The sequence below is a fragment of the Balaenoptera borealis genome, assembly GCF_965194805.1.
Source record: "Balaenoptera borealis genome assembly, chromosome: 16".
In the NCBI taxonomy this organism is placed as follows: Eukaryota; Metazoa; Chordata; class Mammalia; order Artiodactyla; family Balaenopteridae; genus Balaenoptera; species Balaenoptera borealis.
The window spans coordinates 40,830,125-40,857,387 of record NC_138872.1 but is presented as its reverse complement, the minus strand read 5'-3'; the positions used below and the strand labels follow the sequence as shown (position 1 = coordinate 40,857,387).

Below are 27,263 nucleotides of genomic sequence, written 5' to 3'. Positions count from 1 at the left end.
GTTTTTCTGCAGTTTTAATATGAACTAAGAATAGATTTTTTTAATTTATTGTGCTTGGGGTTTGTTGGGTTTCTTGCATTTGTGGCATGGTATCTTTCAATCAGTTTTGGACTATTCTCAGCCATTATCTGTTCAGGTATTTCTTCTCCCCTCTCCTCTGGGACTCCAATTAAATATATGTTAGATCTTTTCACTGTAACTTCCATGTTGTTTCTCTCCTGTATTTTTTATCTATTGTATTTCTGTGCTGCTTTCTGAATATTTTTTCTTACCTATCTTCCAGTCCACTAATTCTCTTTTCAGCAGTGTTGAATCTGCTGATGGACTGTTCATTGAGTTAATTTTGATTATTATATTTTTTTACTTGTAAAAGTCCAGTTTGACTATTTTTCAGATCAGCAATATCACTTTTTAACGTTTTTTACTCATTGCAGTTATTTTCAGTGCCTTCTTTTGTTTCTGTAAACAGAGGAAACATGTTTTTGTAGTGTATGTCTGATAATTTCAGTATTTATTTCAAATCTCTTGGGGTTGATTTCTGTTACTTTACAAGATACTTTTCCTGTTCACTTGTATGCCTGGTTAACTTTTTGTGCTGGTATGATATTTGAGGTGAGAGTGTCTCATCAGAGAGGACTTTCATTTACTCTGGTCATTCTGGAACCACTTCACTCCAAGTTTTAAGACTTGAGGTTCCCTGGACCTAGTGGGTGATGCAAGTCTGTGTGAGAGCTAGTTTACTTCTGGTTGACCCTTGCCCTGGAGTATATCCTTTTGGGTCCCTACTAAATGTGGGGGTACTAGTTGGTTCTTTAACTTTGTCTTCTTGGCCTGCCAGGCTGCCAGAACTATAGGTTAGTCTCACAGCTGTTTCTTTGGTAGATCAGTACATGCACTCAGGGCAAATAGGTCTTGAACACTGGGGTCATCTCTCTGATCACCATCTTCTCCTTGATTTTGACTTGGTAATTCTTCACTAATTTGTCAGTTCTTTGAAGTTTTCTTTTTTTCTTTTTTAAATCCCTCTGAATCTTTTAAAAAGATTTTTTTAAACACTTCATCCAACTTGATGTCCTCAGTAAAATGGTTGGTCTGAAGTGTACCTAGCTTCCCATTAATGGAAGCAGAAGTTCTCAGATTGTCTATATCTTTATCTAAAAATTTTTTTGACAATTAAAACGATCGATGGTGTATTTTAAAATTATATATGTTGTTTGCTTAAAATAGTTCCTTTTTTAAAAATAGGGCCAAAAAACCCCTTTTCCCTTATATTGGATCTGGCTCTGTTTGGAAATTTGGTTGCTTGATTGTAATTTCTTTTCTTTTTTTTTTTTTTTTTAATTTTATTTATTTATTTATTTATTTTTGGCTGTGTTGGGTCTTCGTTTCTGTGCGAGGGCTTTCTCTAGTTGCGGCAAGCGGGGGCCACTCTTCATCGCCATGCGCGGGCCTCTCACTGTTGCGGCCTCTCTTGTTGCGGAGCACAGGCTCCAGACGTGCAGGCTCAGGAGTTGTGGCTCACGGGCCTAGTTGCTCCACGGCATGTGGGATCCTCCCAGACCAGTGCCCGAACCCACGTCCCCTGCATTGGCAGGCAGATTATCAACCACTGCGCCACCAGGGAAGCCCTGATTGTAATTTCTTATTAGTTTTTGGTTGCTACTCTCTCCCAGATATCTTCACACTTTCATTTTCATTTATTAGATGAATTCCCAACCATGCACAATTATAAGTAAGATAGAATTATGTGCTGACAGCAAATGAAGAACCATAAAAGTTAAACATAAAGTATTTTAAATTAGCAGGAGTGAATATTCTTACTTTTATTTATAGCCTGATATTTTTCATACCTGTCCTTTTGGTTTTTCTTTTGCATATATATTGTTTTTATAATTTATAATTTTATAAATGTAAAATTAAATAAATCCTAAAATGCTTCTTTAGTATTATCATAGGACCATTAAACCTTAACTTTCTTAAGATCCTATGACTTTAGGCTACTGAAGATACTGCTTCACTGATCTAAGTTTTTCATAAAGTATTACTCTTGAACTCTGTTCATGCATTGAATGGAGAATCACGTTTAATCATTGCAGTTTCTTTGTTCAGAAATCTCATATTAATAAAACCATAGGGCTTCCCTGGTGGCGCAGTGGTTGATAATCTGCCTGCCAATGCAGGGGACGTGGGTTCGGGCACTGGTCTGGGAGGATCCCACATGCCGTGGAGCAACTAGGCCCGTGAGCCACAACTCCTGAGCCTGCACGTCTGGAGCCTGTGCTCCGCAACAAGAGAGGCCGCGACAGTGAGAGGCCCGTGCACTGTGATGAAGAGTGGCCCCCACTTGCCACAACTAGAGAAAGCCCTCACACAGAAACGAAGACCCAACACAGCCATAAATGAATGAATAAATAAATAAATGAATAAATAAAAATAAAAATAAATAAAACCACATAATTTCTTAGGTATCTAATAGTCTTTGAAAAAGTGTATGATTTACAATGGTACTTATATGGGCACAAAAGCCTTCACATTTAAGACCTTGATGGCTGTTGCTTGTTAATTTCTTTGGCATTCCAAACAGTTGAGTGACCATGTTATTTTTAGTGTATACAGAACAGCTGAGTCTTTCTCAAATAGCCTTTACATTTTTTACCCCCACAGATACACTAATTTATCTACTTTTTCTTTTATTTATATACCTATATGGTCATTTAGCACTTTTCTGAAAATTCTGAATAGTTTTTCTTTAGTAGCAGCTCTAAGATAAAGGAAAAAAGATCATTCCATGTATTCTTGAGAAGATTGAATACAAGTTTTCCAAATAGGTTTTCTTTGTTTGGTTTGGGAGAACTTATCTAGATTTTGAAATGACATTATTGAATACATTAGGGCAGCAAATATTATGGGAGGATAACCATTAATTTGTCAGTATATTCTTGTTAAGGTCTTGGGCTTTGCTGATTTCAAATCCTGACTTCACCACATAGTGAAGTTACTTAGGTTAGGTTTTCTTAGCCCTCAAGCCTTTCTTTCCAAAGGTATGAAATGAGGATCATATTAGTACCTACTCATGGTTGGAAAAATTGAGATAATGTATGTAAAGTCTTAGCATACTACCTCATGTCATATGTTTTTACTTCTAAAACTTTAAGGATTAATGGCTTTTTGTTTGAAATATACTAATTAACTTTTTTAAAGCATGCATTTTTATTTTTCTTCAGTATTTTAATTGATTGCAAAGTCACTTTAATCTATAGTTTAGTACCTCTGATAGATACATTAGTATATTTGAATGCCTTAGAGTTACTGTATGTTCCTGTTGTAGTTTATAAGAGATCGTACCAGGATTTCTTACATTTACAGTTAATTTTTTACTCCCTTTATATTATTAAGTCTTTCACAAAGTTTTGTCCTTGAATTGGGAAAAAACAGACTTCCATGAGTTAACCCACATTTTAGAGATTCAGAAAGTAAAATTTTAGTACTGGAAAAAAAATCAATTTAAAGTAGGCCATCAGAGACTTACCACTAAAATTTCAACCTGGAAGGAGCTTGCTTCTAATTATGTTTTCAGAAGTAAGCTTTTAATAGAAAGAAATACATTGCCATTTTGTTAATGTGTTCCTGATGTTTTATCCATTGAATTACGGGATACATGACAGAATTCCATCCAACATTATTATTGTGGCACAAAGCACAAACAGGAAAAAAATGAATTTCAGCTGTTGAAAATGTAAAAGTGTGATAGGATGGAAAGAATGTCGTGGACTATTTTTTATTCATTTAGAGAAAAAAACTATAAAAACATTTACTTAAACAATTTTTTTCACAACACCTTTTTGAAAATGTAAGGACAGTCTGTTAACATTGATGTTTCACAGCTGAATGCTTAATAATGTCAGACATATTTAGTGACCAGTTAGCCATAGCTCATAGAAGGGAGGGTCTTCTGTATGCTACTTCTAAATTTTCCTTTACTAGGGACATTTAGTCAATTCAGTAAGTCTGTATGTTTTACATTAAAACCCAGGTTCTTAATTTATGTTTTTGACTTGGAGAATTACAGTGGAAATATAGAGCAAACAAACTTTTCACGTATTAGTTTTCTTTGGTATTTTTTGCCCATGAATTTTATACTGTTCCGTTGTATTATAATTATTTTTATGAAATTAGGAAATGTAAAAGTGAGTATTTTCCACATGAGGAAATTAATTGCACAAACTTCTAATTTATTCATTTTTATTCTTAATGTATTAATGAGATCCTGAGAGTAAGCAAGCTTGCTCACTATCAAATGGAAAGGACTCATTATTCTTTGTTTTGGATTACAGGCAACTTCCTTTATCTGTATCATCAGCATGAATGGCTAAATCCATTTATCAGATGCATCCCAACACTATTCAGGCTCCTTTTATTGACCATACATTTTAAAGCCACACTGTTGGATGGTGGGAGACATAAAGAGGAAAAAAGTGCCATCCCTGCTATCTTGCTTGTAGGGTGGAAAAGTCCAAGGATGTTACATGACTACAGGATTATTTTGAAATATGAATTTTAATAAAAAGAGATTCCCAAGTGTAATATTGTGACCATGCTAACTTATATTGCAACTGATTTTTATTATAAACAAGACCTAAGTCATTTAATTCATTTTGTATTAAGAAATTTAAGTCTGATTTTGATATTCTATTGTTATAGTGTATCTGACGTTGTTTAGAAGGGTGCTGCAGTGACTGAGATTAAACACTGAAGTTAGAAGTAAATTATTTCTGTGTATTAAATGAAATTGATTTTTTTGTTAGGTGATGATGGAGTCAGTGTAGAAAAAGATGGGAAAACAAAAAGAAGCCAGAAGGATGATGAAGAACAAATTGCTAAATATAGGCAGCTCTTGCAAGTTATTCAAGAAAAAGAAAAGAAAGGCAAAGAAAATGATATGGAAATGGAAATTAAGTGGGTTCCAGGTAAGAATTAGATACTAACTAAATGTTCACTTGTTTTCCTTCGTTTTGGGATGTTGGATATAAAAGAAAAGAAGATCAACTCTTTGGAAACATAAACTTAAAAAAATCACGTTTTCAAGGAGTGTTTTGGTGAGGAAGATAACGTGATATTTGCATGCCTGATTTAATTCACTTTAGCACCAGCGTTTTCTACTCCTGCGGCTTATTCTTTGTCTCTTTAATTTACTAACTACAAATTATCCATTTATGAAAGTAGACCTTTCCTAGGTTTGATTCCAGTATTCTCAGGTTATAGAAATTTGAATCCAGGCACCATGTATTCTGAAGTCATTAAACTTTTTTTCAAAATATGTTATTAATAAGTGGACTTTTCTCCAGTAACTGCTACTAGACCAATTAGTGAGGTTTCACTAACACAAAATATGTAATACATAGTTTTCCATCTCAATTGTGCAATTTTTGAATATTTTTGAACAAAGAAGTATAGCATCGTAAGTGGTTTTTATAACTGCCTTGAAGAGTTCAATAACCCAATATTAGTACAATAACATTAAAACCACGTCAAAGCTAAACAAAGAAAAGCTAGGATAAATGAGGGTTGTTTTCTAGCATATGCATTTTTTCTTAACAATCCTGGGCAAATCAGCATGTACCTTTGCAAATAATGTGGGGGTTTTTTGCAAATTACTGCTTTTTACATATATGTATATCTTTTAAAGGTAGGTATAATTTTTGACAAGGATTCAATTCTTTTAGCCTCAATTCGTCTCTAGATGAAAAAATACTACTTAGAGCACCATTACATTAACTGTTCTATATTCAGTTACTTCTGTTTCTTACACTAGTATGTTTTTGCACTGAGAGTAAAACATCTGTTTTCTTAGGTTGTTTTTATTTGGGGGGGGGAAACTAGGATATTTTGATATTTGAGGATTGATTGACTCTTGCAGTAAATTTATTAGGATATACACATATCTTCTGCCTATTTCTATAGGAACATGGTGCTATGTTATAACCCATTTGTTTTAAATGTTTGGCTTTTGCAGGAAGTGGTGGTAAGAAAAAATGAAGTTTAGTAGTGTTATCATATGAACAGTGGTTGAGAGAACTCAATTAATTTAGCCTGGAGAGGAAAAGTCTAAAAAGTGACTTAATAGTTATTTTCAAGTACTTGGAGGCTGAGTATGTAAACAGAGACTTAATCTCACATACTACCTCAGAAGTCAGTGCTTTTACCAGTGGATAAAAGTTGAAGGAAAGTAGATTTCAGTGTAAGGTAAAGAGGAATTCTCTATATCGTTAGGATTGTTCATCAGAAGAGCACAGAGGCTGCTTTAAGGAGTTGAGTGTCCTTTGTCAGTAAGTCTCACAATAAGGCAATACAACCATACCACTCAGAGATGTGTGAAGAAATTTTTTTATATGAGGTCCTTGGATTTATGATTCCAGGAAATGTTGGATTCTGTCTTTCAGTCAAGTATGTTGTAATTGTAGCTTAATTCTAATCTTAGAATGAGCTTATTGAATGAAGATATTTTAAATGAACGTATTTTAAATTGAGGTATTCAGGTGACTATTTGAGAAAGAAGATTTAAAATAAAGTTGATTGCAAAGTTTTATATTAAATATTTTAGAGCTATTTTGAGTGGGCCAGATCTAACCTTTGTCTTTATTAGTACAGTTATGTAGTGCAAATACCAAAAAGTGATACATAGGAAGATTTAAGCAGTACAGTTTTCCTAGGATAAACCTCACTTAGTCATGGTTCATTGTACTTTTTTATATTCCTGGACTCAGTTTAGTAATGTTTCATAGAAGATTTTTGAACCTGTGTTAATGAGGAATATTTGTCTATAGTTTTCATTTCTTGAAATATCCTTAATTAGCTTTTGGTATCAGGGTAATGCTGATCTCATGTGATGAATTAGCGACTGTTCCCTCTTATATTTAGCAGTACATTTTTATCTTGACTTTGCTATTTGTGGATGTGATATTAATGTCATTTAAAATATTTTGAAAATGTAAAATGAAAAATTAGCATCTGTAATTCCATTACCCTTATTCAGCCACTGAGTGATTAGGTAAATTGTGGTTTAATTTATCATTTCTCTGTTGTTGAATATTTTAGTCATGTTTCTGATCTTTCATTACAATAGGCCCATGGCATTGAAAAGAAATTTGATCTAAGGCTGTTACAATTCCCAAACCCACAAATATCAGTACTTCCTTAGATCTCTTCACTTTTATCACCAGCCAAGTAATAGGCTTGCTATTTTAGGGCCTTTTACTTATAAAAACAATTTTTTAACAAAGATGCTCATTCCCCCCCACCTATCCCATTTTAGAAACGTCTGTGCATGTGAGAACTTGTAGAGACCACAAGGAGAAGCTAATGCTGGCAGTCAGGCTCACTCATCAGTTAGTAACATGACTTCCTCACTCACATAGCCGCTTTACATATGCTGTGGATCAACCTGTGGTTCTCTCACAAGCTGTTAAAACTACCAGTGTCCAAGCCTCAAATTTTAAATCTCAGATGCCAAGCATCTAGAATGTTATAAATAATCTATAGCTTTTTCCATATTTTAAATTATTTTCATAGGCTAGCTTCCCAGAAATGGAATTACTAGGAAAGGACACGGACACTTTTTGTGTCTTGAGATTACTGCCAAATTGCTTTCCAAAAGGGTTGTACTGGTTTTTAATGCCTTCAACAATGATGAAAGTGCCAGTTTCATGGAATTATCATCAACATTCGCTATGTAATTTTTACTCTTAGATGAATGAAGGAAAGTTGATATTTTGCTATATAATGCATTTTTTAAAGTCTTTAACCATAGTATTTTTGAAGGCCCTGTATGGGGTATTATTACCCTGTGAATCTTTGGTATGGATGTGCACACAAGTGCGTGCGTGCGTTTTCTTTGTGTATGTAAATGTAAGGGGTCTTTTACATACTAGACATGTTAAATGAGAAAAATGAACTACTCTTTCAGGATCTCAGTTTACTTATTTGGAAAGTGGGACTAATAATACCTTTCTTGCTTAATTTGAGATATTATAGAGTACTTTGTAAGCTACAGAGTACTATTCGTGTCACACGTGTATTTTGTTGAATTTGTGTCTTAAGAAATGTATGTTCCCAGTAACAATTACCCTGAACCGCAGGACTTTTTTGATGTTATACTTCAGTAAACCACAGAGGGTCAGTATGAGATTATAGTATATCATGCATCAGTTTTTCTGTGGCTTGAATTTCCAAAATATTAAACTCTGCAGAAAAACAAGTACTCTTAATAATCACTAACAGTTGCTGCACTTGGCGTGGCTTGAAAGAAATTTTAGTTTAGACTGTTTAAACTTCCTATCTTTTTACGTTGGATTATACAATATAGTAACATTAGGAGTTTAATTCTTCGAGGGTAAGTGTTAAGGGAGGCAGATAACAGGTACATGGGTGTAACAACTGGAGTGAACTACTCTTTCTCTTGATGTTTTAGTTCCTCATGAAGGTGTGATAATACAGCGTTATTGAGATTATAAATGATTAAAAATGTTGAATTTTAAGATTTTTAAGGAACGTTGTAATCCATTGTTTTGATGTGGAGTAGCATTACCATCTCAATGTGTTGCTAATAAGGTATCCTGCCTGACTCATTTTGATGAGTAGAGAAAGTAACACATGTAATTAGCATATTGAGACTTTATCGATGAATGTGCCTCATTAGGGAATTTGTAATATACATATAAATGAAGCATAATGAGTTTGATCTCATATGTTAAATAACCTCCCCTAATAATTTATGTGATAATAATTTTTTGTTGTAGATACTGCAAGCCGTGTATTTTAATCTTTGAAATTTCATCCAGAATATGAACAGATAATGACATGTTTCTTTGTCTGTAATCTTAAAGGAGATTAGATATGATAAAAGTCCTCTTTTTCTTAGTTATCTCCTGATTAATTAGACACAGGTGAAAAGGATATCTGGTCTTTTTTCTACTCATCATCCTGCAGTGCCTCAACTTTCCTTCAAATATTGAGCATATGCCAAGAACCATTCTAGACACCATGTGAGCAAAACATACAAATCCTTGACCTCATAAAGCTTATATTTCTGGTTAAGGGGAGACAGATAAGTCTTTAATAAGAAAAATATTTGAGCAGAGACTAAAGGAAGTGGAGGTCGGGGGTGAGCCATGCAGAGGAGAGTGTGCGAGCAGAGGGTATAACAAGTGAGTGGCCTTGAAGCTGTGGCTTATCTAGTGTGTTTGAGGAGCAGCACAGAGAACAGTGTGACCACAGTGAGTGAGTGAAGGAGAGAATAATGGATGATGTCAGACAGGTAATGGGGCCAGATCATGAGGGTCTTGCAGACCATTTTAAGGGCTTGAACATCTCTGAGTGAGATGAGAAACCATTGGAGTGTTTAAGCTGAGGAGCAATAAGATCTGACTTGGTTTTTTTTCCAGTTTTATTGACATATAATTGACATATGTTACTGTATAAGTTTATTGTACAGCATAATAGTTTGACTTACATATATTGTAAAATGATTACTGCAATAAGTTTAGTTAGCATCCATCATCCCATAGATATAATAAAAAGAGGAGCTGACTTATTTTTAACAGGACCAATCTGGCTGCTGTACTTGAGAGTAGATTAAAGTGGCAGGGAAGGACAAAATTGGGGAGATCAGTCAAGAGGCTATTGTAATAATCCTGAGATAATAAAGACTGTGGGTTGGACAGGTTTTCAAGGGAACTTCAGAAATTCTCTTCGTCACATGTAAGATGCCTATTATATATTGAAATAGACATGCCAAGGAGATAGTTGGATATCCAGTTTAAAGTTCAGGGAAGAGGTCAAGACTGGAGATAAAAAATTTGAGAATCTTCATTGTACAGATCTCTGTAAGTAAAGAACACCAACGGAGTGATTGTAGGTAGAAAAGAAAAGAGGTTCAAAAATTGATCCCTTGGAGTACTCCAGCATTTAGAGGTTGAGGAGAGGTGAGCAGGGACCATCCAGAGGCAGCTGGGAAGAAGCTACCAGAAACAAAGGAGGAAATTCAGGGTTGTGGGGTATCCAGTGGCCAAGTGAAGAATGCATTTCAGTGAGAAGATGGGTCAGTAAAATACAGACTAAGAAAGACCATGGGATTTAGCAATGTAGAGACCATTGAAGAGTTTTGGTGGAATGGGGAGGATGAGCTTAATGGGGTTAGGAGAGAATGAGGAGTGGAATTGGAGACAGTTAGGAGAGACAACTCCTTTTTCTAAAATATTTGATGATTAGGAAGTTGCAGGCGTCATCACACTTCATCCTTAAAAAAATACTCCGACATGTAACTTCCAAACACAAAGACATTCTTCTACATAAGCATGACGCTATTATCACACTAAGGGAATTTAATATCGTTAAAATAGTAGTCAAATTTCTCACTCATTCCAGTAATATTCTTTACAGTGTTTTTTCCTGATCCAGGATCAGTCAGTTTTAAAGTGTCTACAATAGTTGACTTATAGAATACCCACAATCTGGATTTGTCTGATTGTTTCCTCACAATTCAGCTGAAAAGTTTTTGGCAAGAATTTTCCATGAATGATGTTGTATACTTCCCATTGCTTCACATCAGGAGGCACATAATGTCAGTTTCTCCCATTTTTTGTGCTGTTATAACTTTGCTCACTCACTTAAGGTGGTGTCCTACTGATTTTTCCATCATAAAGCTCTATTTTTTCTTTTGTAACTGATAGGTAATTTGTGCAGTGTGTGAATATCCTGTTCCCCAGCATTTTACTTGGTGATGTTATAGATTTTTATAGATCCTTGCTTGAATCAGTTATTATATTGTTGGCTGCAAAATATTGATTTTCTGTTTCTGTCATTTCTTCTACATTTATTAGTTAGCATTCCAACTTATGCTAGTAGAACTCCCTCTAGAAACTGGAAGGGAAAGTGAGATCAAGAGAGCATTTTTCTTTAATATGAGAGGAAATAACAGCATGCTATATTACTTCTGGGAGTGATCCACAGACAGGAAAAAATGATGCAGAGAACTACATTCTAAAGTAGGCAAAAGGAGTTGGAATGTTTTTGCTCAAGTGGAGGAATTGGCCTTTGGTAGATGTACATGGACATTTCACCCATTGTAACAGGAGAGAAGGGAAGGAATATGGTCACAGAGGGTAATGAGTAGAAATGGTGGTGGGAACTTGTGGTACTCTTCTATTTGCTTATATTTTCCTAGTGAAATGGGAAGTAAAGTCATCAGCTGAGAGTAGGGATGAGGGGGGGAGGGGGTGATTGTAATGATGGACCATAGTATCTATGTTGGGTTAGGAGGGTAATGAGGGTATATTGGGGGTGACGGATGGGGGAAAGGTGAGAGGATTGATGGACTGTAGGTCCCTGTGAGACAAAAGAATTGTTAGCCTTGGGGTACTAGAGAGAATAAAATGGAAGGATTGGGGCTAGTGGTTGAGGAGTAGGATACTTGAAATTAAGATTATGGTGGGTTTGCAGTTTTGATAATGACAGTTCTAGTTATGGGGGGAGTTTCTGAGATTACAGGGAGTATGGAATAACAGTCAGTGAACTGTGAGGCACAGGGTGTTGGAACAGTCATCCGTGTGGATATTGGAATCACCAAGAATTGTGACAGGGCTAGAATTGCAGAGAGTGGCAGTGAGCCAAAGCTTAGCTCTTCAAGAAGTGAGGGGTGTGACTACAGTCATTAGATCTCTGCAGTAACGGGGGAGTAGGCTGTGTAGTCTGATAACATGTTACTAAAAGTTGGGGACTTTAGGAGGAAGACCAGCCAGTGGACTGGAGTTGGCAGTGAGTAGCAAGATGGACAGAGTGTGGGAGAGAAAAATTCACCACCTAGAAGAGCTGCAGGAGAAACAGTGTCCTCAGAGAAGAACCAGGTTTCAGTGAGACTCAAATTAGCAAGGGAATGAATAAAGAGGATTTTGTTAATAACTATTAATGACTGATTATGATGGACTAAGGTGCAGAAATGTTCTTTTGGGGGAAGGGTGGGAATGGGAATATTCAGCATATTTTTAGGAGAAGGGATGATTTGGAAGTTGTGGACTTCTTGTGATGACAGAATTAAATAGAGATAAAGGATATAATGAGATGAATACTGACCTCTTAAAGCTGTACTAGTGGTGAGACTGTCAGTGTCTGGGCAGATCTTGTCGGGAACGCCCAGAGCTGTGGGATTCTTAGTCTTTTGAAGGAGACATGGAAGGCAGAGAAGAAGGAAGGACTCCTTGCTGTCTCATCCCGCGAGAGGAGTCCTTCTTGACGCCCACGCATGGAGGTGAGAGGTGGGGTCGCAGCTCCTCCTCCCTCTACTTACTCTTTCCTCCACGCTTCACAACTGTGGTTCTGTTTGATTCTGGTATCTGTTCTTTATCCTTTGTACTTCCTTTTTCCCCATCTTTATTCCATCTCCGTTTCTCTATTCAGTGACCCAATGGGAAGCTTAAACACAGAGACATTAATGACCTGTATCTGTGGCTATTGTGTTATTCATTCTTTATTTAGAAATAAAATGTTTTGAATCAGTTGGGCATTCATTTTGCTAGGCAGCCCGGTTTCAAACATTTTAATTTTCAGACATCTTAAGACCTGTTCACTATTTACTTTTGGCTATATCTCTTATTTCCATTTATTGCCAGTGTATCCATTATTTGAAATATAGTCGCAAAACTGTTTTTTTGGTCAGAACTTTTAAAATAACCAGATGTTTAAAATTTTGAGTTCAGTGTAGAGGAGAGCATTAAATGGAAAACTAAAATAAGCTAAAAAGAATTTGCAGTTTGCTTCATGTTTTGGTGATGGAGAGGAAACCAGTTTGCAGTGCACTATCATAACTTGTACACAGCTAGTACATAGCTTGAATTTTAAAACTTAGGTGTCCATTCCTTCCTTAAATCATCCAGTTAACAGGTTGACTATAAGGGCCTTGTATGGTAATAAGCTGAAACTTTTACTGTGCCCCCCCCCCCAAAAAAAAGAAAAATTAAATCATTTGTGGAATATGTAATAAAAATGAGAAGCAGCTAGGGTTATCTAAAAACAGTGGTAGCACATTTTCTCCATAGAGTTGCCAGTAAATTTCTCAGAATTTCCTGGATTATTTTAACAATAATTTTCTGTTAGTATTAAAATTTAATTTTATTTTAAGTTTTCCAAGAAGCTTTTAAAAAAAAGATCTAAAGCAAAACTGAAGATATTTTTATAATAGTAGTAGTTTCAGAAAGTGCTAAAAATTCCCATACCTTTTGAAGTTTTAGGTTAATTGGTCTGCTGTTTTAGGATCCCAATTAAATACGTAAATCAATAAGTGCTTCTGGTTGCCAGCATCTAGGCTGATTCTCTTAATGTGGGCCTTTCCCTCTCTGCCTGTGTGTCATGTCAGTTGTACTGTTTGCATCTGTAGCTACTATTTCCAGACAGTAGTACTTTTTTTGACTTTGCCTTAGATTTACAATCTGCCCAGAGTCGGTTCAAGAACAGAGAGCATGTTTCATGTATTGTTTTCCCACAGCCCACAGCTATGGTGATTTGTTTGAAGTTGTGAATTCTTTGGTCTTTAAAGCAGAGCTTTTGCCTATTCTATTTGAGGTTGTCCCACGTCATCATTCTATATACTGACTGCCTGGCTAGCACACTGTCATTTTTCACACACATGTTCCATGTGTTATTTTGACAGAATTCACTCAGACTACTTTCAGCAGTTTCATTATTGCTGTTCTTTTTTTTCTAAGATTGAAAAGTCATATAACCTTATACTACTTTAACACATTTGGTTTTTTTCCCAATTTTTTTGTGATAAAATATACGTAACATAAACTTTACCATCTTAACTATGTTCAAGTGTGTAGTTAAGTGGTATTAAGAACATTCATACTATTGTGCAGCCATCACGACCATCCATCTCCATATGCATTTTCATCTTTATAAAACTGAATCTCTATATCCATTAAACAACTCTTCATTGCCCCTCCCCCAGCCCCTGGCAACCACCATTCTACTTTCTGTCTCTCTGATTTTGGCTACTCTAAGTATCTCATATAAATGGAATCATACAGTATTTGTCTTTTTTTTTTTTTTTTTTTTTTAAACATCTTTATTGAAGTATAATTGCCTTACAATGGTGTGTTAGCTTCTGCTTTATAACAAAGTGAATCAGTTATACATATACAATATGTTCCCATTTCTCTTCCCTCTTGCATCTCCCTGCCTCCCACCCTCCCCATCCCACCCCTCTAGGTGGTCACAAAGCACCGAGCTGATCTCCCTGTGCTATGCGGCTGCTTCCCACTAGTTATCTATTTTACATTTGGTAGTGTATATATGTCCATGACACTCTCTTACCCTGTCACATCTCACCCCACCCCCTCCCCATATCCTCAAGTCCATTCTCTAGTAGGTCTGTGTCTTTATTCCTGTCTTGCCACTAGGTTCTTCATGGCCTTTTTTTTTTTTTTTTCCTTAGATTCCGTATATATGTGTTAGCATACTGTATTTGTTTTTCTCTTTCTGACTTACTTCACTCTGTATGACAGACTCTAACTCCATCCACCTCATTACAAATACCTCCATTTCATTTCTTTTGATGGCTGAGTAATATTCCATTGTATATATGTGCCACATCTTCTTTATCCATTCATCTGTCGATGGACATTTAGGTTGCTTCCATGTCCTGGCTATTGTAAATAGAGCTGCAATGAACATTTTGGTACATGACTCTTTTTGACCTATGGTTTTCTCAGGGTATATGCCCAGTAGTGGGATTGCTGGGTCGTATGGTAGTTCTATTTGTAGTTTTTTAAGGAACCTCCATACTGTTCTCCATAGTGGCTGTATCAATTTACATTCCCACCAACAGTGCAAGAGTGTTCCCTTTCCTCCACACCCTCTCCAGCATTTATTGTTTCTAGATTTTTTGATGATGGCCATTCTGACTGGTGTGAGATGATATCTCATTGTAGTTTTGATTTGCATTTCTCTAATGATTAATGATGTTGAGCATTCTTTCATGTGTCTGTAGGCCATCTGTATATCTTCTTTGGAGAAATGTCTATTTAGGTCTTCTGCCCATTTTTGGATTGGATTGTTCGTTTTTTTGTTATTGAGCTGCATGAGCTGCTTGTAAATCTTGGAGATTAATCCTTTGTCAGTTGCTTCATTTGCAAATATTTTCTCCCATTCTGAGGGTTGTCTTTTGGTCTTGTTTATGGTTTCCTTTGCTGTGCAAAAGCTTTTAAGTTTCATTAGGTCCCATTTGTTTATTTGTGTTCTTATTTCCATTTCTCTGGGAGCTGGGTCAAAAAGAATCTTGCTGTGATGTATGTCATAGAGTGTTCTGCCTATGTTTTCCTCTAAGAGTTTGATAGTGTCTGCCCTTACACTTAGGTCTTTAATCCATTTTGAGTTTATTTTTGTGCATGGTGTCAGGGAGTGTTCTAATTTCATACTTCTACATGTATCTGTCCAATTTTCCCAGCACCACTTATTGAAGAGGCTGTCTTTTCTCCACTGTATATGCTTGCCTCCTTTATCAAAGATAAGGTGACCATATGTGTGTGGGTTTATCTCTGGGCTTTCTATCCTGTTTCATTGATCTATATTTCTGTTTTTGTGCCAGTACCAAACTGTCTTGATTACTGAAGCTTTGTAATATAGTCTGAAGTCAGGGAGCCTGATTCCCCCAGCTCCATTTTTCGTTCTCAAGATTGCTTTGGCTATTCGGGGTCTTTTGTGTTTCCATACAAATTGTGAAATTTTTTGTTCTAGTTCTGTGAAAAATGCCAGTGGTAGTTTGATAGGGATTGCATTGAATCTGTAGATTGCTTTGGGTATAGAGTCATTTTCACAATGTTGATTCTTCCAATCCAGGAACATGGTATATCTCTCCATCTATTTGTATCATCTTTAATTTCTTTCATCAGTGTCTTATAATTTTCTGCATACAGGTCTTTTGTCTCCTTAGGTAGGTTTATTCCTAGATATTTTATTCTTTTTGTTGCAATGGTAAACGGGAGTGTTTTCTTAATTTCACTTTCAGATTTTTCGTCATTAGTGTATAGAAATGCAAGAGATTTCTGTGCATTAATTTTGTATCCTGCTACTTTACCAAATTCATTGATTAGCTCTAGGAGTTTTCTGGTAGCATCTTTAGGATTCTCTATGTATAGTATCATGTCATCTGCAAACAGTGACAGCTTTACTTCTTCTTTTCCAATTTGGATTCCTTTTATTTCTTTGTCTTCTCTGATTGCTGTGGCTAACACTTCCAAAACTATGTTGAATAATAGTGGTGAGAGTGGGCAACCTTGTCTTGTTCCTGATCTTAGTGGAAATGGTTTCAGTTTTTCACCATTGAGGACAATGTTGGCTGTGGGTTTGTCATATATGGCCTTTATTATGTTGAGGAAAGTTCCCTCTATGCCTACTTTCTGCAGGGCTTTTATCATAAATGGGTGTTGAATTTTGTCGAAAGCTTTCTCTGCATCTATTGAGATGATCATATGGTTTTTCTCCTTCAATTTGTTAATATGGTGTATCACATTGATTGATTTGCGTATGTTGAAGAATCCTTGCATTCCTGGGATAAACCCCACTTGATCATGGTGTATGATCCTTTTAATGTGCTGTTGGATTCTGTTTGCTAGTATTTTGTTGAGGATTTTTGCATCTATGTTCATCAGTGATATTGGCCTGTAGTTTTCTTTCTTTGTGACATCTTTGTCTGGTTTTGGTATCAGGGTGATGGTGGCCTCGTAGAATGAGTTTGGGAGTGTTCCTCCCTCTGCAATATTTTGGAAGAGTTTGAGAAGGATTGGTGTTAGCTCTTCTCTAAATGTTTGATAGAATTCGCCTGTGAAGCCATCTGGTCCTGGGCTTTTGTTTGTGGGAAGGTTTTTAATCACAGTTTCAATTTCAGTGCTTGTGATTGGTCTGTTCATATTTTCTATTTCTTCCTGGTTCAGTCTCGGCAGTTTGTACATTTCTAAGAATCTGTCCATTTCTTCCAGGTTGTCCATTTTATTGGCATAGAGTTGCTTGTAGTAATCTCTCATGATCTTTTGTATTTCTGCAGTGTCAGTGGTTACTTCTCCTTTTTCATTTCTAATTCTATTGATTTGAGTCTTCTCCCTTTTTCTCTTGATGAGTCTGGCTAATGGTTTATCAATTTTGTTTATCTTCTCAAAGAACCAGCTTTTAGTTTCATTGATTTTTGCTATTGTTTCCTTCATTTCTTTTTCATTTATTTCTGACCTAATCTTTATGATTTCTTTCCTTCTGCTGGCTTTGGGGTTTTTTTGTTCTTCTTTCTCTAATTGCTTTAGGTGCAAGGTTAGGTTGTTTATTCGAGATGTTTCCTGTTTCTTGAGGTAGGCTTGTATTGCTATAAACTTCCCTCTTAGCACTGCTTTTGCTGCGTCCCATAGGTTTTGGGTCATCGTATCTCCATTGTCATTTGTTTCTAGGTATTTTTTGATTTCCCCTTTGATTTCTTCAGTGATCACTTCGTTATTAAGTAGTGTATTGTGTAGCCTCCATGTGTTTGTATTTTTTACAGATCTTTTCCTGTAATTGATATCTAGTCTCATAGCGTTGTGGTCGGAAAAGATACTTGATACGATATCAATTTTCTTAAATTTACCAAGGCTTGATTTGTGACCCAAGATATGATCTATCCTGGAGAATGTTCCATGAGCACTTGAGAAAAATGTGTATTCTGTTGTTTTTGGGTGGAATGTTCTATAAATATCAATTAAGTCCATCTTGTTTAATGTATCATTTAAAGCTTGTGTTTCCTTATTTATTTTCATTTTGGGTGATCTGTCCATTGGTGAAAGTGGGGTGTTAAAGTCCCCTACTATGATTGTGTTGCTGTCAATTTCCCCTTTTATGGCTGTTAGTATTTGCCTTATGTATTGAGGTGCTTCTATGTTGGGTGCATAAATATTTACAATTGTTATACCTTCCTCTTGGATCGATCCCTTGATCATTATATAGTGTCCTTCTTTGTCTCTTGTAATAGTCTTTATTTTAAAGTCTATTTTGTCTGATATGAGAATTGCTACTCCAGCTTTCTTTTGATTTCCATTTGCATGGAATATCTTTTTCCATCCCCTCACTTTCAGTCTGTATGTGTCTCTAGGTCTGAAGTGGGTCTCTTGTAGACAGCATATATATGGGTCTTGTTTTTGTATCCATTCAGCCAGCCTGTGTCTTTTGGTGGGAGCATTTAATCCATTTACATTCAAGGTAATTATCGATATGTATGTTCCTATTCCCATTTTCTTAAATGTTTTGGGTTTGTTATTGTAGGTGTTTTCCTTCTCTTGTGTTTCTTGCCCAGAGAAGTTCCTTTAGCATTTGTTGTAAAGCTGGTTTGGTGGTGCTGAACTCTCTCAGCTTTTGCTTGTCTGTAATGGTTTTAATTTCTCCATCACATCTGAATGAGATCCTTGCTGGGTAGAGTAATCTTGGTTGTAGGTTTTTCTCCTTCATCACTTTAAGTATATCCTGCCACTCCCTTCTGGCTTGCAGAGTTTCTGCTGAAAGATCAGCTGTTAACCTTATGGGGATTCCCTTGTGTGTTATTTGTTGTTTTTCCCTTGCTGCCTTTAATATGTTTTCCTTATATTTAATTTTTGACAGTTTGATTAATATGTGTCTTGGCGTGTTTCTCCTTGGGTTTATCCTGTATGGGACTCTCTGTGCTTCCAGGAGTTGATTAACTATTTCCTTTCCCATATTAGGGAAGTTTTCAACTATAATCTCTTCAAATATTTTCTCAGTCCCTTTCTTTTTCTCTTCTTCTTCTGGGACCCCTATAATTCGAATGTTGGTGCGTTTAATGTTGTCCCAGAGGTCTCTGAGACTGTCCTCAGTTCTTTTCATTCTTTTTTCTTTATCCTGCTCTGCAGTAGTTATTTCCACCATTTTATCTTCCAGGTCACTTATCCTTTCTTCTGCCTCAGTTATTCTGCTATTGATCCCATCTAGAGTATTTTTAATTTCATTTATTGTGTTTTTCATCATTGCTTGGTTCCTCTTTAGTTCTTCTACGTCCTTGTTAAATGTTTTTTGCATTTTGTCTATTCTATTTCCAAGATTTTGGATCATCCTTACTATCATTATTCTGAATTCTTTTTCAGGTAGACTACCTATTTCCTCTTCATTTGTTAGGTCTGGTGTGTTTTGACCCTGCTCCTTCATCTGCTGTGTGTTTTTCTGTTGTCTCATTTTGCTTATCTTACTGTGTTTGGGGTCTCCTTTTCACAGGCTGCAGGTTCGTAGTTCCCATTGTTTTTGGTATCTGTCCCCAGTGGCTAAGGTTGGTTCAGTGGGTTGTGTAGGCTTCCTGGTGGAGGGGACTAGTGCCTGAGTTCTGGTGGATGAGGCTGCATCTTGTCTTTCTGGTGGGCACGTCCACGTCTGGTGGTGTATTTTGGGGTGTCTGTGGCCTTATTATGATTTTAGGCAGCCTCTCTGCTAATGGATGGGGCTGTGTTCCTGTCTTGCTAGTTGTTTGGCATAGGGTGTCCAGCACTGTAGCTTGCTGGTCGTTGAGTGAAGCTGGGTCTTGATGTTGAGATGGAGATCTCTGAGAGATTTTTGCCGTTTGGTATTACGTGGAGCTGGGAGGTCTCTTGTGGACCAGTGTCCTGAAGTTGGCTCTCCCACCTCAGAGGCACGGCCCTGATGCCTGGCTGGAGCACCAAGAGCCTTTCGTCCACACGGCTCAGAGTAAAAGGGAGAAAAAATAGAAAGAAAGAAAGAAAGAGGCTATAATATAGTGAAGTAAAATAAAGCTATTATAAAGCAAAGCTATACAGACAAAATCTCACCCAGAAGCATATACATATACACTCACAAAAAAAGGAAAAGGGGAAAAATTAATATATCCTGCTCCCAAAGGCCACCTCCTGAATTTGGGATGATTCGTTGTCTATTCAGGTATTCAACAGATGCAGGCACATCCAGTTGTTTGTGGAGTTTTAATCCGCTGCTTCTGAGGCTGCTGGGAGAGATTTCCCCTTCTCTTCTCTGTTCACACAGCTCCTGGAGATCAGCTTTGGATTTGGACCCGCCTCTGCATGTAGGTCGCCTGAGGGCGTCTGTTCCCCGCCCAGACAGGACAGGGTTAAAGGAGCAGCTGCTTTGGGGGCTCTGGCTCACCCAGGCCGCGGGGAGGGAGGGGTACAGAGGAGGTGGGGCGAGCCTGAGGCGTCAGAGGCCGGCGTGACGTTGCACCAGCCTGAGGCGCGCAGTGCGTTCTCCCTGTGAAGTAGTCCCTGGATCACGGGACCCTGGCAGTGGCGGGCTGCACAGGCTCCCGGGAGGGGCGGTGTGGAGAGTGACCTGTGCTCGCACACAGGATTTTTGGAGGCAGCAGCAGCAGCCCCAGCGTCTCACTCCCGTCTCTGGGGTCCGCGCTGACAACCGCGGCTCGTGCCAGTCTCTGGAGTTCGTTTAGGCGGCGCTCTGAATCCCCTCTCCTTGCGCGCCGTGAAACAAAGAGGCAAGAAAAAGTCTCTTGCCTCTTCGGCAGCTGCAGACTTTTTCCCGGTCTCCCTCCCAGCCAGCTGTGGTGCGCTAACTCCTTCAGGCTGTGTTCACGCCGCCAACCCCAGTCCTCTCCCTGCGATCCGACCCAAGCTGAGCCTCAGCTCCCAGCCCCGCCCGCCCCGGCGGGTGAGCAGACAAGCCTCTCGGGCTGCTGAGCGCTGCTCGGCGCCGAGCCTCTGTGCGGGAATCTCTCCGTTTTTTCCTCTGCGCCCCTGTTGCTGTGGGACCCGCGCTGATAGCCGCAGCTCACGCCAGTCTCTGAAGTTCGTTTAGGCGGCGCTCTGAATCCCCTCTCCTCGCGCACCAGGAAACAAAGAGGGAAGAAAAAGTCTCTTGCCTCTTCGGCAGCTGCAGACTTTTTCCCGGACTCCCTCCTGGCTAGCTGTGGTGCACTAACCCCTTCAGGCTGTGTTCACACCGCCAACCCCAGTCCTCTCCCTGCAATCCGACCCGAAGCCCGAGCCTCAGCTCCCAGCCCCGCCCGCCCCGGCAGGGGAGCAGACAAGCCTCTCGGGCTGGTGAGTGCTGGTCGGCACTGATCCTCCGTGCGGGAATCTCTCCGCTTTGCCCTCCGCACCCCTGTGGCTGCGCTCTCCTCTGTGGCTCCGAAGCTTCCCCCCTCTGCCACCCGCAGTCTCTGCCCGCGAAGGGGCTTCCTAGTGCGTGGAAATCTTTCCTCCTTCACAGCTCCCTCCCACTGGTGCAGGTGCCGTCCCTATTCTTTTGTCTCTGTTATTTCTTTTTTCTTTTGCCCTACCCAAGTACGGGGGGAGTTTCTTGCCTTTTGGGAGGTCTGACGTTTTCTGCCAGCGTTCAGTGGGTGTTCTGTAGGAGCAGTTCCATGTGTAGATGTATTCCTACTGTATCTGTGGGAAGGAAGGTGATCTCCACGTCTTACTCTTCTGCCATCTTCTCTCCTCCTCCAGTATTTGTCTTTTTGTCACTGACTTATTTCAGTTAGCAGAATGTCCTCAAGGTTCATCCATGTTGTAGCATCCTTCTTAAGGCTGAGTAATATTCCATGGTATGTATGTGTGTATATATATGTATATATGCCGCATTTTGCTTATCCAGTTCATCCATTGATGGACACTTGGGTTGCTTCCATGTTTTAGCTATTACACATTCATTTTTATCCATTATCTTCTACAGGCACATGTAGTTGATTATACTCCCATTTTGCATTCTCCTTTTTTGTTTCATTTCTCACACTTATTTTTACATATTTCTAAATAATCTTTTAATCATAATGCCTGCATCACATTCCATTGTGTATCTAATTTATGTTTTAGGATCTTTCTAATGTTTCGCTATTATGGAGGACATAATAACCTTATATTGAATTTTCTTAGGGATAAATTCCTACGAGTAGAACATCTTCATACCTCTTATCATTTATCTTGAAACAGTTCTGTTAATTCATGGTGCTAACTAAGGAGCTTCTTATTTTTTAATTTATGAAGGCTCCTCAGAAATGCTGATAAAATACACAAAATCAAATCTAGTTTCTACAGTTGGCTCAAGGTTTGAAGCCACATAAAGGAAAGGGCATAAGTACTTTCTATAGATCTTTGGTTTGATATAAAACTTAATCCCACTTTGGGACCATATGCCATGTTCCTGCGCTCTGAAAGATTTGCCAGCCTTTCTCAGTGCCCTTTTGGTTAGACCATTGTAGACAACTGCTCACTGACTATAATGCAATGATAATTTAAAACTTTGAGGTCCAAGGTAAAGCTGGTAAAAATATTGTAGCTTGAACTGGTAGCTAAGCAGGTTGAATCTGCAGGTATCTTGTGGGAGGGGCTCTGTATTATTTTCAGTACACAGTGACACTGTTTGCCTGATGTAATCTACTAGGGGAAGAGAGCGTACAAGTACTTTCCTCCCTCTCATGATAGTTTTCATTGAGGGTGGGGATAGTTCTCATCAAATGAGCTATCAAGAGATAGCCTTAGCTCAATCTACTCATTCAGTGAAATGGAAAACTTTTATCTGTAAAATTATTTGGCATAAACTTGAAAATCTGATCCTATGTATGTCAAAAGATGAGTGCCAATAATTTGACTTGGGCGGGTTCCCTTGGTGTTTGGAATGATACGCCTCAGTGGTAAATTGAAACATGCATTTCGAAGGCATATGCTTCTCTAAGAATTGGCTTGCGTAAATTAGGGATATCTGTCTGCCTTGGACTTCACCAAGCTTTTCCTAAGCATTGTCACCTTAGATTGTCATAAAGTGTATTTCATTTTAGGTTTCCGTTGCTGCTTCTTTCTGTGGAAGCATAGAGAGATTTAAAAATATTTTTAGGGCTTCCCTGGTGGCGCAGTGGTTGAGAGTCCACCTGCCAATGCAGGGGACACGGGTTCGAGCCCTGGTCTGGGAAGATCCCACATGCAGCGGAGCAACTAGGCCCGTGAGCCACAATTACTGAGCCTGCGCGTCTGGAGCCTGTGCTCCACAACAAGAGAGGCCGCGATGGTGAGAGGCCCGCGCACCGTGATGAAGAGTGGCCCCCACTTGCCACAGCTAGAGAAAGCCCTCGCACAGAAATGAAGACCCAACACAGCCATAAATTAAAAAAAAAAAAAAAAGTTTCTTCTCTTAAAAAAAAAAAAAAAATATTTTTAAAGTAATTTATTTGGATTCATAATTTCGAGCCAGAAGCAGACTTCTCAGGGTGTGGGAACAGTTTGGTCTACAACCAGGATCACATGTGTGACAATGTCTAAGAAGCCTGTCTTCTGATTAATAAGCTGCTCTGAAGGTTTTTAAAAAAAAAAAAAAGCCAACGGAAAGCTTTGCGTATTTGCTGTTGAACACTGCAGGCTTCTAGGCATACGTGTTGTTAGTTGGTATTCCAAGATTCTGATATCTTTGGACCCAAAGAATGCTTGACTCATCATAGATTACTTTAGTAGATTTCTGTCAACAGAGAATCCCTAAGAATAGAAACAGTGCTAGCTTATAAAACAAGCCATGGATATATTGAAGTCCTAATTTTCAGTGTTACTTTCATTCTCTGTTAATTCTCATTCTGTAACTTTTTCAGTGTTGCAGTGGAGGACACTGCCAATGAAATAAACTCTGAGTTAATTACAAATACTAGAAAAGGAGTAAACCTTAAATGGTACTCTACTTCAGAGATCCCCAACCAGCGCACCACCTGTGGATTACAGATTTGCCCAGGTATTGATCCCTTTAGCCTTTAGATCAACCAGAGCCCCCAGTTTCGTTTCCTTCTCTGGTAGCCTCCTCCATTTACTCCAGTGTGCTGTGCAAGCATTATTTTTTATATGTCATAATAGGAAAAAGGTTGGGAAGACACTGCTTTCCTAATAGTTATTTGGGAAGTCTTTTTAGCCGTAGTCAGAATTACAGTTTACTTATATAAACTCAGCCCAGTATATGTGGAAGAAAATACTTAGATTGCAGCAAGAAAAATCTAGCTTAAAAGGTCGTTAAATATTGAAATGCTAGGGAGGTTGAAGTGCTTTTCATTTCATTTTTATTAAAGAAAGATTTTTTTGTTTAATTAATTTAGAAATGACATTTCGGTTGTACTGCAGCCTCAAAATGCCCTTATGTTAATAGCTTCTGTAGTTAGAACCTCTCCCAGGGAGGAAAACAATTAGACACCCCTAAGTTTCAAGCCATCAATTTACAGGTGGATTTTCCAAAAACAGTGTATAGATCGGGACCTTCTTATAATGAAGTTTGGGATAGCATTAGTAGTTTACTGCGATCATGGAAAGAGCGTAGAGGGCTTGTGTCAGAAGGTCTGAGTTTAGGTACCTACTGTTTTGATGGGGATTAAATGACAAAAGGCAGTGAAACCTAGTTTAGCACACAGTTGTCAAAGACTGAACATTTACTACCCTTTTTTTTTTTAAACAACTTTACTGTGGGAAAGTAGAGCATAGATACAAAAGGTAAACACTGTGTATACAGTTTAAAGGAAAAGAATAAAATGAACACCTGTGTACCCAGCTTAAGAAAGAACATTACCAACGTATGCGGTCGCCTGTGAGACTCCTCTGTTACACCCTCTTCCTTTCTCTATCAGAAGAAACTATGAAACTGCATTCCATATTAATCATCCCCCTTTTCTATACAATAGTTTTACCACCTATGCATGTATCCCTAAACAGCCTATATTTAGTTTTGTTAATTTTGAAGTTTATAAAAGCGTCCTCTGTGTATTCTTCTGTCAGTTGCTTTTTGCTGTTAACGTTCTATTTTTGAGAGTTATTCATAATCCATATGTGAAGACATGGTCTGTTAATTTTCACTGTTACATAGAATTCCATTATAGATATATCATAATATATCTGTTCTGTTGCCGGTTATTGTGGTATTTTGCTATTATAAACAATGTCTTTGTGAATATTCTTGGACTTGTCACCTTAGGTATATATTGAATTTCTTGGATATGTGTAGAATTTCTTGGTTGTACAGCGTGCTCACAATTACCTTAACTAGGTCATGCCAAATTGTTTTCCCAGGTGCTTGTACCATTTTACTCTAACCATTAGTGTGAGTTCCCATAGCTCTTTATCCTCACCATTAATTTATATTGTCAGGTGATTTTTTGCCAATTGAGTATGTAAGTAATGGTATCTCATTATGGTTTCAATTTGTGTATCACTTTCAAATATTTGTTGAGTTCCTGCTCTGTGTGCCAGACTCTTCTCTGATAGCACTGAACAAAACAGACAAAGATCCAGGCCTTTGTGGGGTCCTACATTTTAGTGTGTGTGCACTGGGGGAGAGGGGATGAAGGGAATTGGTAAACAAATAAATAGGTAAAATAATCAGATGATGATTAAGGGCTATAGAAACAAAAGGATAAAACCTGGATGGGGAACGGAAGTTCATGGGTGGGAGTGGGTAGCCATTTAAAAAGGGCAGTAAGGGAAGGCTTCATTGAGAAAATGACATTTGTACAAAGAGCTAATGGGAAAGACATTGCACCCTGTGTGTTATCCTGGGAAAGAACATTTCAGGCAGAGGAAGCAATAAATGCAAAAGCCCTGAGGGGAAAGCATATCTGATTTGTTCAGGAATAATGAGGCAGAATGAGCCAGGGAGTGGACAGTAATAAAAGGTGAGGGCAGAGAGGTGGCCAAGTCACAAAGGGTTTTGTAGACCTCTGGATGGACTTTATTAACTTTTACTTGAAATGCAATGGGAAATGGAAGTGATATGACCTAACTTAATGTTTTTAAAGAACTGCTCAGGCATTTGCCTAATTACTAATGAAAAGAATATTTTTTTTCCTGCTTTCTTATCTGTGAAATACCTATTCACGTCTTTTGACCATTTTTTATGTAGTGTTCTTTGTCTGTGTTTTAGTGATTCATAGGAGTTCTTCCTCTACTTGGAGTTCTTCCTATATTTTGGGCTTGTCTTTTATCAACCATACATTTTGCACATAGCTTTTCCTAGTTTGTGATTTTCCTTTTTACTCTCTTCAGAGTGTCTTTTGAAGAACAAAAATGGTATAGTCAAGTTTATTAAACTTGTCCTTTTATTCTTATGTACCTCTAGTTCACATAAGTATATTCATTATAATCTCTGGATTAAGATACTCTTTCATCATTGGTTCAGCGTGACCGTCTTTTATTTATTTATTTTTAGTAAAAAGTGAACCCACTATAAAAGCTAGAATTGTGCAACAACTTAAATTTATCCATCTGATCTCTCCTGCTTCCCCATACCTAAGAATAACCATCATCCAGATTTCAGTATTCACTCCTTTGCCTTCCGTTGTGTATATTTTCATCTAATTTATAAGTATTTCTGAAACGTCTGGGTGCATAAAAAGGAATGAAGTACTGATATATGCTATAAAGTGGATGAACCTTGAAAGTATTATGCTAAGTGAAAGAAGCCAGTCACAAAATGCCACATATTTTGTATGAAATATGCAGAACAGACAATAGAGACAAGAAATAGATTAGTGGTGGGAGGGTGGGGGGGTGGTGTCAGAGTGTCCTGCAGGGGAGAGAGATAGGGTTTCTTTTTGAGAAGAAGAAAATGTTCTAAAATTGACTGTGGTGATGGTTGCATGTATCTGTGAATGTACTAAAAAACATTGAATTTTATTCTTTAAATGGGTGAATTGTATGGTATATGAACTATATCTCATTAAAGCTCTTAACTTTGTTAACATTGATGGGAGATGGGTTTGTATCATTTGGGACTGATTTTTGACTTTTAAGTCCTTGATTCATCAGGAGTTGATTTTTTTTTTTTTTTTTGGTATGATATAAGGTAGGAATCCAATTTCAACTTCTTCTACATGGCAGCTCTTTTTTATCCTCTTCCATTTATTGAATAATCTCTCCTTTCCCCCAGTAATCAGACATGTTACCTCTGTCAGGTACCAATATTTCAAAACTGTGTGGATCTATTGGTTGGCTCTCTGTTTTATTGGTCAGTTAGTCACTCTGCCTAACCCTGGACCAGTAACACACTTCCTAGAACTGGATAAAGAGCCCTAATGACCCATACACCCACCCCTTCCCTAGGCCAGTTGGTGTGAGCGCTCTGTGAAGAAACCAAACGCTGCTGCCACCACCACCAGCAGCACCAACAAACACTTGAAGCTGCCGCCTTGTGCAGTATCTTCAGGGGAGAGCCAGGCTTCAGTTAGAGCAAGAAGATGAAGAAAATGTTCAGAG

The 27,263-nt window shown here is 38.0% G+C and overlaps 1 protein-coding gene across 4 annotated transcripts in view; it reads left to right on the top strand.

Annotated features, from left to right (window-relative positions):
* ESF1 (ESF1 nucleolar pre-rRNA processing protein homolog) overlaps window positions 1–27,263 on the top strand; it is an 82,225-nt gene that overhangs the window by 17,303 nt on the left and 37,659 nt on the right. For all 4 annotated transcript variants that reach the window (XR_014235374.1, XM_082359022.1, XM_082359023.1 and 1 more), the window contains exon 9: window positions 4,806–4,967. Coding sequence is in view for 3 of the 4 variants with exons in the window: in XM_082359022.1 (XP_082215148.1) it covers window positions 4,806–4,967 (162 nt within the window). In the remaining variant the exon portion in view is untranslated. The remainder of the gene's footprint in view (window positions 1–4,805; window positions 4,968–27,263) is intronic.